The sequence below is a fragment of the Crocuta crocuta genome, unplaced genomic scaffold (assembly GCF_008692635.1).
Source record: "Crocuta crocuta isolate KB4526 unplaced genomic scaffold, BGI_CrCroc_1.0 scaffold59-1, whole genome shotgun sequence".
NCBI classification, from domain to species: Eukaryota; Metazoa; Chordata; class Mammalia; order Carnivora; family Hyaenidae; genus Crocuta; species Crocuta crocuta.
Window position 1 is genome coordinate 2,415,502 of NW_027551579.1, and position 11,609 is coordinate 2,427,110.

Consider the following 11,609-nt stretch of genomic DNA (forward strand, 5'->3'; position numbering starts at 1 on the left):
GGGATTCTCTTTCTCTCCTCTCTCTGCCCCTCCTCCACCAAAATGAATAAACAAACATTTAAAGAAAATCCAACTTGCAAAACCACATTCTTTTTTTTTTTAACCGTTTTATTTGTTTCTGAAAGAGAGAGAGAAACAGAGCATGAACAGGGGTGGGACAGAGAGAGAGGGAGACACAGAATCTGAAACAGGCACCAGGCTCTGAGCTGTCAGCACAGAGCCCGATGTGGGACTCGAACCCACAAACTGTGAGATCATGACCTGTGCTGAAGTTGGACGCTTAACTGACTGTGCCACCCAGGCACCCCAAAACCACATTCGTTTGAAACTATCCTTTGAGAATATCATTTATTATGTCTTGTATCAGCATCTGATGACTTCTCACCCATGCAATAACACATTTGCTTCTCATTATCTGTAGGTAGTTCGATATTTGGCTGGGTGTGGACTGCAGAGTTGCCAGATGCTAGTGTCTAAAGGTTACCCAGACATTGGCTGGAATCCAGTTGAAGGAGAGAGATACCTTGACTTTCTCAGATTTGCTGTATTCTGTAATGGTAAGACTATTTGCTTTGGGTCTTTTTTTTTGGTCGTGATTAAAACTGCATAAAAACAGATGTATAAAATAATGATATATCCTAGCATTTTCATGCTGGAAGTAAATATTAGTAAAGAAAAAGTTAGTAAAATATTTTACAATGAGGACTTTCTTCACAGTAATAATTTAATTTCTAATGTTTGTTTTGATAGCAGTGCTTTTATTATTAAGTTAACATTTTTAGGCAGTTACAGGTTCTTGTAAATTTTTGTAATTGGGTCCTAATAGATAGGCTTATGGCTTCATTTCCTATAGTGAATTAACAAAAGTGAAAAAACTTTATGCCTCTATAATGCTTTTCTTTACTCTCAAGATTTTAAGTATAAGAAGCTTACTATGTCTTGTGTACATGAAACTAGTGATTTAAATTGAATTTTAGCTTTATTAATAACTATGTTCTTTGGTTTTAGTTATTTTTCTTTAAGTCTAAATGAATTAGTGTGGCATTTATTGGCTCAGAATGCCTGTATAACCAGTGTGTGTTTGTTCCTGTTCTTCACTGGTCTTAGGGGAGAGTGTGGAAGAGAATGCCAACGTCGTGGTGAGGTTACTCATCCGGAGGCCCGAGTGCTTTGGTCCTGCCCTGAGAGGAGAAGGTGGGAATGGTCTTCTCGCAGTCATGGAAGAAGCCATAAAAATAGCCGAGGATCCCTCTCGAGATGGCCCCTCACCAACTAGTGGATCCAGTAAAACACTGTAGGTTTAGTATGTACACTCTTAGCAAATTATGCTCCTGGTCTTGAAATTTTACAGAATAATGATTCGCATTCCATCTGTTGCAGTAGATTCTCTGGTACCCATGATTTCTGCCCTTGAAAATCAAATGTGTTAGACTTGAAAGAAGGGATGCAGGGCACCTGGGTGGATCAGTCGTGATCTCACTTTGTGAGTTTAAGCCTTGCGTCAGCCTCTGTGCTGACAGCTCAGAGCCTCGAACCTTCTTTGGATTCTGTGTCTCCCTCTCTCTCTGCCCCTCTCCCATTCATGCTCGCTCTATCTTTCTCTCTCAAAAATAAACATTAAAAATTAAAAAAAAAAATGGATGGAATTTGCTGTGGGTTGGGTGGTGTAGCAGGGAGAAGTTTAGGTTGTTTGGAGGAAATGTGTGAATTTTTCTAGGAGGTTATGGCAAAGTGAGTCATTACAAACGATGGCAGGTAAGCTTCTGAAATTGTACTGGGGTTTAGTGGGAAGTTAGCTGGAATGGGTTTTCAAGATAATAGTAAGAAAGTAAGACCTTTAGCAAGAGAATTGGGGACATAAAGTCCAGAAAAGGGGGTGCTGCCATTCTGAATCAGGTATTATGGCTGATAGGGGAGGCAGTAGCTACCTTACGTTTCTCATAGTAGACCTTATTAATACTTGATCCCAGCAATGGGCAGAGGTCAATCCAGGCATGTCATTTGCCAGTTTTTATCTGTGGGGGTGGGGGCTGAATGTCCTGCTAGCAGGTCATACTCCCATACCACTAACCCCCCTGGAAAAGATATAACATAGGGATTATAGGAGGCAAATTTCCAAGTAGAGTAGTTCTGCAGACCCTCATTCTTCTATACACAGACCAGGCATAGATGTTTTGTCCATGTCAAGGCCAAGGTGGTTTTAGACTGGGAGTCTTCCAAGAGCATGTTACACATTTATCAATTAGCCATAGAGAAGCTAAGGGGCCCTCAGTTTTTCCTTGTAGTGGGAAATATACCAAGAGACGTCTGGCCCAGGACCACACCGGCGAGGGTGCACACGAGGGCCCTGGGAGCAGCACTGCATGGTCAAGAGGATGTGGTCAACAAGGCGTTGCTGTCACCCTGCAGACTGCTCAGTCCAGCTGGGCCACCTACCAAGGGAGGGGTGAATGACAGAGTCTTCCAACACTATCTAGATTTGTCTGTCATTAGCAAGATAATGAACTTTGTTTTTGTCACAGAGAAGGGGAGGGAGACATGGATTATTTGGGAGTGGCTGGGTGGGGTAGAGTAGATGGTAAAGAGATAGTAAATGATGTCACATTTCTGAAGTTCTTTCTCAGGGCACAGCCCTGTCCTGGGTACCTTACATATGCTATCTTAAAGGAAAGATCTTTGTCACCCTTTCTCTAGATGTATGCTATTTATAAAAATCTCCTAAACAGGGGTGACTGGGTGGCTCAGACCGTTAAGCTTCCCACTCTTGGTTTCAGCTTAGATCTCACAGCTCATGATCTCACCGTTCATGAGTTTGAGCCCCACATCGGGCTCTGTGCTGACAGTGCAGAGCGTGCTTGGGATTCTCTCTCCCTCTCCTTTTCTTCTGCCCCTCCCCTGCTTGTGCGCACTCTCGCTCTCTCTCTCTCTCTCAAAATAAATAAATAAATAAACTTAAAAAAAAAAGTCTAAACTTACCAAGTCTTTCCATTAGTTATTTTCTTTGTTAAAGAAAAGGTTGTCTCCCTCTAGAAATAAGCAGATTCCATCAAATAAGCAATTCTTCCTTTTCTCATTGAAGGATTCTCAGAAGTAAATTTCTCACAAATGTGTTCTTGGTGTCTGGTCTTTAACTCATTGTTATTTCCCTTTAAAAATGTCAAGCTGCAAATTAATCCCATTCATGGAAAGTAGCAGAAGGGGTATAATGAATCACCCTTAGGGGTCCCTTTCCCCCAAGAAGGATGCTTGAAGTGTTACTTTATTATCATGTTTCCTTTGCTTTCTGTTTCTTTTGAAAAAAATCTACCAAAGTGAGACAGAAGAGGAGGAAGATGACACTATCCACATGGGGAATGCCATCATGACATTTTATGCGGCTTTGATTGACCTCTTGGGACGCTGTGCTCCTGAAATGCATGTAAGTGCTGTACGGACTGAGAGCAGCAATCCTGGCTCATCCAACTATGAAGATTCCAGAGGGGTGTCTGGGCGGCTCAGTCAGTTAAGCATCCAACTCTTGGTGTCAGTTCAGGTTATGATCTCATGGTCCATGATTCGAGCCCTGTGTCAGGCTCTGTGCGTGAAGTGGAGAGCCTGCTTGGGATTCTCTCTCCTTCGCTCTCTGACCCTCCCCCATTCATGCTGTCTTGGTCTCAAAATAAATTAACTTAAAAAAATATCCATAGCTCACTAAGATAACAGTATCCAAAACCAATAATCTCCATGCTCCATTAAAAATAATAGCAGCCGCCTAATTGCTAAGCAAGTGTTTATTTAGTTGGAAATGCCTTGGTTGTAAAAATCAGTAATGAGATTTCAGGACAAGCCATTAATAGAACAACCAGTTACATCTATATCTCTCAGACTCATACAGCCTCCCCACATTTTAATAAGAAAAGAATCCATTTTCCCTATAAATTTCCTCTGCTAATTTGGTGCATGCAGAGAGAGAGCAAGCGCTTCTGACAAGAGTCATTTTCTTGGTTCACGGTATCTCCTCCCTGTGAGGGAGTTGCCAGATGCCTGCTGCTAACTTAGGGCAAAGTGGTAGTACAGGTAGTTACAGAGACAGAGATAGCGATTCAGGCCCCATGGATTGGTGTTCTCTAAAATGTGCTGACCGAGAAGAAATTCAGAGTCTCATCGAACAGTACTTACTTTTACTCTGTAATGCATTCAGATATTTTTTACTTTACCCTAACCAGTTTTGTTTTATTCAATCATAGTCATTTTAAAAGTCCCTAGTTTTGAGAGACACCTGGGTGGCTCGGTTAGGCATCTGACTTTGACTCAGGTCATGATCTCACGGTTCGTGAGTTCAAACCCCAAGACCTGCTTTGGATTCTGTGTCTGTCTCTCTCTCTCTGCCGCCCCCAACCCCATTCTCTGTCTCTCTCTGTCTCTCAAAAGTAAATAAACTTTAAAAAAAAATTTTTTTTAAAGTGCTTGTTTTTAAAGGCTCATAAAATTAGCTTCATGACCTGAGAATGAGAAAGAACGCAGAGATTGAAACACAGTGAGCAGTGCTGAGGTGAAAGGCAAATGCACATCTAAACGGGTCTGAGCATGAAGCCCAAGGGACTGTTGCTTACAGATCACATCTTTTTCCCTACATTTAGCATCTATGGGGGTTTTGTGCATTTATTTTTGTGTTGTTTCTTTTTCTCTATTTCCTTTTTCTTTCTTTCTCTCATAGCTATAGGTTAAAACCCTCATGTTTTCTGGGGGTGCCTGGTAGCTTAGTTGAGTAAATGTCTGACTTTGACTCAGGTCATGATCTCATGATCGTGAGTTCAAGCCCCACATTGGGCCCTGTGCCAATAGCTCACAGAGCCTGGAGCCTGCTTCAGATTCTCTGTTTCCCTCTCTGCCCCTAACCCCATTCATTCTTTCTCTCTCTCTCTCTCTCTCTCTCTCTCTCTCACACACAGAAAAAAGTAAATATTAAAAGAAAATAAAAATAAAAAAATAAAATCAGAGAAAGCCTTTAAAAAAAAATTCATATTTTCTTGATGTAATTTTTCATTGTGAACAAAGAGGAATCATGGCATGGAGAAATGTCAGCATACTAGGAAAACCTAGAGCCTGCTTTATGCTGGAAGTGATTGCATACAAAAAACTTTATACTCCCATTATTTGTTCTTTTTCAGTTGACATGAAAGATCAAAGGAACCAAGAAATTATGCCAATAAATGGAACTTTTTGTTCTATTTAACTAGGAGAAAAAACTAAGTGACTCAGTAACTTTGGCACTTCTGAAATGTATTCATCTTCTGTATCAATTTGTTGAAGACCTCCTTTGTGACAGAAATTGTACTTGTGTTTCTTACCTTGTGGGGAAGGAAACAGATGCACCCCTGTACACTCCCTCCCTGCCCCCCAGTTCTGGCAGCCTGCAGTCTGTCCCAGAGCCTCACTGAGATTCTGGACATACCACATTCAGTCTTTACAGGCCATCCATTAGCCAGTGACAGCCTCAAAAACCTGTTATGATTCATATTCACCTTTCATCCCAAAGCAAAAAAAAAGAGGCTAAATCAATCATAAGTATTACTACGTGTTCTGAAGTAATCTGAAGATAATTTTTTTCTTTGGATTACTATTCATGTTATGATAGATGTTTATATGTAATTTTGGGACTTATCAGATTTCCAAAAGGTTTTAATACTCTGCAGAGGATAAAAACTTCTGTTCTGATGGTTACACCAACAGACCTACACTGTAGTACATAATTTCATGTATGCTGATGTCAGTAGTACCGTGTAGACAGGTAAATATCTGTCTCTAAGCCTAAAACAACAATTTCTGTGAGAGGTCTAAATTTATATGTATAATTAGCAGAAAATTATTTTAGATTTGGATTCCCATACTTCAGATTTTCTAGATGGAATTGTAACACTGATTTCACAATGTTATTCTAATGTTCCTTCATTTTCCTCCCTGTAGTTGATTCATGCTGGTAAGGGGGAAGCCATCAGAATCCGGTCAATTTTGAGATCCCTAATTCCACTGGGAGATTTGGTGGGAGTAATCAGCATTGCTTTTCAGATGCCAACAATAGCTAAAGGTAAGGCCAGCTTCTTTGTAATTCAGGGAGGCATTGAAGGGCATAAAGTTTTAAATAATACTATTAGCACTCAACCTTCCCCCTCCACCCCCTCCCACCACACNCTTTAGAGCACTTGATTGGCTTAGTTAAGCATCTGACTCTTGATTTCGGTTGAGGCCAAGATCTCATGGTTCATGGGACCAAGTCCCACATCAGGTTCTGTGCTGGCAGCAAAGAGCCCACTTCAGATTGTCTCTCTCCCTCTCTCCCTCTGCCTCTTCTCTGCTCTCTCTCTGCTTGTCAAAATTAATAAATAAACATTTAAAAATTTTTAAAAGGAAAGAACAGTAAAGTACATCTTTTTCATTGAATTAAGAAAAGCTCTATTGTCATTTTCTTCTACACATATATTTACAAACATATATATAAAAGAAAAAAGATATTACTCTTTTGTATTTTCCAGCCTCATTGTTTTTAAATAGCTGTTTTCAATGAGATTTTAATTCTTTTTTACGTGACCTTTCAGACAGTTTCCAGAGAAGATCAAATATGTACCTCAACTGTCTTATCTAATTTCTTTCTATTGGTTTTTTGTTGTTGCTGTTTTTTCTTTTTATTTTTTTTTGGCCCTCATTCTTCTCTGCCTTTCTTGCCTGCAATTCCTTCCTTTACTCTTTTGGATAGTTTTCATTGTCATTTTTGTATAATACTATTTTTTTCCCAAAAAATCAATCATAGTTTTGACTTAGAGATTTATAGATTCCCAGTGTGCTGAAAGAAGTGCTCTAATCAAGACAAAGGAGAGAATTTTTTTAAAAATTACCATTTTGATGACAGCTTTATTACCATTCTACAGTATGTCATTTTGGTTTAGCAACTGCTTATGATTAGTTTTTAGGATTAACCCAAAAGCATGGAAAATAAAGTTATAACCTACTCTCTACGTAAACATCCAACAACTGTGGCTGCCCACCCTGTGGCCAGATTAGGTTGGAGAAGTGGGAGGGCTCGGGCACTGGGTGTAGCCTAGATGCCTCACTGTGTGGGTGGCTTGTACACACACTGACCCCCTGCTGTGGCCCCAGACCACAGCAGAAATGGCATGTGGTGTAGGCGCGAGGCTGATTCCCTGTTGGTGGTTCCCTCTGACTCCCATAGGAAAAAAGATCTAAGAGTTATTGAAGATTTGGAACTCCTGGGTACTCAGTCAGTTAATTGTCCAGCTCTTGATTTTAGCTCAGGTCATGATCTCACGGTTCATGAGTTTATGCCCTGCATCAGACTCTGCCGACAGCACAGAGCCTGCTCGGGGATTCTCCGCCTTACTCTCTCTCTGCCCCTCCCATGCTCACTCTCTATCTCTCTCTCTCTCAAAATAAATAAAGTAACATTTTTTTAAAAGTTATTAAGGGGCACCCAGGTGGCTCAGTCGGTTAAGCATCCGGCTTCAGCTCAGGTCATGATCTCACGGTTCATGGGTTCGAGCCCCATTTCAGGCTTTGTGCTGACAGCTAGCTCAGAGCCTGGAGCCTACTTCAGACTCTGTATCTCCCTCCTCTCTGACCCTCCCCTGCTCATGCTATCTCTTTGTCTCAGAAATAAATAAAACATTAAAAGTTAAAAAAAAAAAAGTTATTAAAAGCCCCTAAACGACAAATTAGATTCCAGATTATTCTTAGATTTCCTTTCTCTAGTTTGTTTTGTTCAGTTTTCAATATTTCATTGGCTATTCCTACATATATCATTTTCGTATAAACTTCTAATTTTAGAAGAAAGTGTAATTAGAATGTACATGTTATAATCATTTTCTTGCATCAGTTATGCTCTAGAGAAGATTAGCTGTTAGCACCCGAAGTCTGGAATGAAGGGACCGCTGTGTGAACGTGGCTTGTGCTCCTAGCCAGCCTTCCAGCCTTCTAACAATGAGAAGGTAGTTTCCTATGTTCTCGGGTTATAAACCCAAATCTTCCAGCCACAGGATTTGAATATTCACTGTGATTTTTGAAAAGGCTGGAACTGAAAAACTGTCCCATGGTTTTTTGCCTTCCCCACTTGAGGCAACTTCTTTTTCTTGTGTATATACAGACTGTTCTCACCAGCCTTCTTTCCACTCTCTTTCTAACTCATTTTCATTTACTTAAGTACAGTGTCCTTTCTTTTTCCTACATTTTGAGCCTTAAAATTGGCACTGGCAGGAAAAAGTGAGAATAATACCAGTGTTACACAGATGAGGAAAGAGAGAAGTGCTACATTTTTAGGTCAGATCGGTAATTATGAAGAACCAAGACCATGGCCTATAAAAATACCCAGATATCTCATTCAGAATTCCCACAAAGTCTCTATATATCATTTTGGTCCAGTTATCTGCCTTTAGCCTTCAAGATTTTTCAAGTCAGTTTCTTTCCTATTCTACTTAGTTGTGCTGTAGTAATGTTATTTTGTGGTGTTTTTCTTTATAAATGTGCACAATATTGTCTACCTTGGGGTTTAAAGGATTTTTTTTTGTGAACTCTCACAATCATGATGAAAGTTAATTTTTAAAACCCAATTCACTGGTTATTATTAAATCTACATTTCTCTTTTGCCACTTTCCTTTAGTGGAAAATACAGACAGAAAACTGTATGTGTTTATTTTGCAGTGGTATGCATTTAAGTCAGCTTTAAAACTTAAACTGGTACTTTTTTGTATGTTTTAGTGAGAAGTCAGTTGCCTATTTAAGCTCACTCATTATCAATAATAATTGTTACTGTGTATTATATATTTAGGATGTGAAGTTTGCCTTTAACTATTAGTTCTTCCTCCCTTAGTGATAGCTGAGGCCTTTCTCAAAAAAAATTTTTTTATCATACTTCTTTTAGAAGTATGGCTTCTGTAGTGTGGCTCAGAATAATAATAAAAGAGGGGAGAGGTTCAGAAAACTTGAGAGGCAAACATGCAGTCTCAAAAGTTGATGTTCATGGTTTACGAGATAGAGCCCCACATTGGGCTCTGCACTGACAGCACGGAGCCTGCTTGGGATTCTCTCTCTCCCCCTCTCTCTGCCCCTCCCTGGCTCTTGCGTGTTCTTGCTCTCTCCCTTTCCCTCTCTCTCTCTCTCAAAATAAATAAATAAATGTTAAAAAGTCGATGTTCAGTTCCTAGAAGCCTTGGCGCCAGCAGATTTGCACAGACTCTGAGGCAGTCATTATAGTTGGAGGCAGAGGAATATTGCAGGTACCCCGGGGTAAGGCCAGTGTCCCTGGCCCTCCTCCTTCTAGTTTAAAAGCCAGAAGTTTGACAGCAGGCAGTCTTTCAGCTTTATTGTCTCCACTGTGTTTGAGGAGATGGTAAGAGTAAAACAGCAACTGTACCAAACCGATGAGCCTTGAGTCCCAGGTATACATAGCTGTAACATTCCTTAAGGTGAATAAGTGTTTAAAACACAAATCTTATTTTAGGATCAGTGGGTTGCTTATCATTTCCTTAGTCATGACTGTATATTAAAGTCATAGAATTTTATAAATTTGTATTCCCTATCAGGCAGTTATTTAGGAGAATTAAACTGGACTGGAATTTCATACAGATTTCTAATTAAAAAGTGTAGCATACTGATTTAACATTAAGGATTAAATCAGCTTTGGTTGGATTTGAAAGCCAATATTCCTTGGTTTAAATCTAACTTTGCCAATTACTAGGTGTACAACCCTGGGGAAGTTATTTAACTTCCTTAAAGGTCAGTGGTTATCTGTTAAATGTAGCTAAGAATGCCAGCCTCACAGTGTGCTTGTGAAAATTGTATCAGATAGTGCCGGTAACATTCTTGGCATAGCGCCTAACAGCACAAACAAGCTGTTATTCCCATTATTTTAATGATTGGAAGGAAAGTCGTAGGTGTATCGGGTATTATTATCATTTAATGAGGAATGGAAGCTATTTGGTATTAGCCTTTAATATAATGTCCCAGAAAATATTGTTGTATGTTTATTTTCATGATTCAGATATGAAATCCATTCGTTAATTATGAATGAAAACAAGTCGTGACTTTATTTTTTAGGATGATTGTGATCATATAACCTCTTCCCTGGGTTCTTCTTTCTTCAACATTGTATCAATATTACAGATTCTGTGATATTCTTTTAGATTCTCACAGTGTATTATCAGTAGCAGTATTTTATTTGGCATAATTACCACATGGCCAAACAGTTAACAGATCTGTCCTTCGGTTTTTTAAATTGGCACATAACCCCCTAATTCCACGTCTCAAATGTTATACATGAGTTTAGCTTCAGTCCTTCCATCTTGACCCAGAGTTTACCTTCTGGGCCTGCACTGAGGGCTACTGACCATCCTCAGGTGCAAGGAAAGAAAACAAAAAACAAAAATCAAATAAGAAGATGAGTTAAAGTCCCTTGTTAATGGTTGTTTATGATGCAGTTTGCATATTTTGTCCTTGAGATAATGGCTGTTCCCTTGAAACTCCCCTACAACCCTAAGCCACACCTTCAAAATAACAAATTTTGGTCTACATACCCGGATAAGGGCTGCTTCCATTATCACTTTGTAGCGTTTTTACAATAACTGCTCAATTCTGCTTCTGCATTGCTCACTTGCTCATTATAAAAAGCCCTAAGCCTTGGACTCAGGGCTGCACATTTAGAGTTCTATGTTAACTCTGTGTGGTCCCGGCCGGTAATAAAGATTCCCTTAATTCAACTTCAGTGGTCTCGGTTGGTCTCTGTGTTTCTTGGCACAACACAGTGGTTCCCAGTGCACGGATTTATGAAATCCTGATGAGACTCCCTATACAGGTTTCAAATATTGAATATTAATAGAGAAAATAGTATGACTCTTAAATATGTTTTAAATGTTGTTAAATGCTATAATGATTCATGAAACATACTTCATTTGACAGTCATACTGATTCATAGAGTTGCATCATTTTGTCCAAGCCATGCATATGTAAATGAACTGTGATGATCATATAGGGATGTATGAGTGTTACTAGTGTTTAAAAGAGGCTCTCATTTTTGAAAACAGTGAAAACTTTGCAGTTTAACTTGTTATCGTATTTACTGCTAGTTTTACAATGTAGATTTGATATGCATTTTTGTTTCCTTCACATTATCTAGCAGAATGCTGTGTATTGAATCAAACAGGCAGTTAACAAATGGATGCCCAAATCACATTTTGAATGAACTTGAATTTAAATTGCACTGTTGTAGTCTTAGGCCAGTTCTAACAGCACTTGCTTGTGGGTAGAAGGACAAAAAAACCATTCAACTGATAATTTTACTTGAATGTGAGAAGGCTAGAGAGAAGCCTTTTGTAATCTGTCCATTAACAACACGTCCCCTTCTGTCTTTTAGATGGGAATGTGGTGGAGCCTGACATGTCTGCGGGGTTTTGCCCAGATCACAAGGCAGCCATGGTTTTGTTCCTTGACAGGGTCTATGGAATTGAGGTTCAAGACTTCCTCCTCCATCTTCTCGAGGTTGGCTTTCTGCCAGATCTCCGGGCTGCTGCTTCTTTAGATACGGTAATGATTTTAATGATTATCATTCTCAACTTTTGATACTTCAT

General features: G+C 39.5%; 1 protein-coding gene across 1 annotated transcript in view; it reads left to right on the forward strand.

The window, feature by feature from the left end:
• RYR2 (ryanodine receptor 2) overlaps nt 1-11,609 on the forward strand; it is a 674,490-nt gene that overhangs the window by 482,738 nt on the left and 180,143 nt on the right. The window contains exons 47-51 of the mRNA XM_077751737.1: nt 422-557; nt 1,108-1,294; nt 3,313-3,418; nt 5,947-6,067; nt 11,396-11,565. Coding sequence (XP_077607863.1) covers nt 422-557; nt 1,108-1,294; nt 3,313-3,418; nt 5,947-6,067; nt 11,396-11,565 — 720 coding nt within the window. The remainder of the gene's footprint in view (nt 1-421; nt 558-1,107; nt 1,295-3,312; nt 3,419-5,946; nt 6,068-11,395; nt 11,566-11,609) is intronic.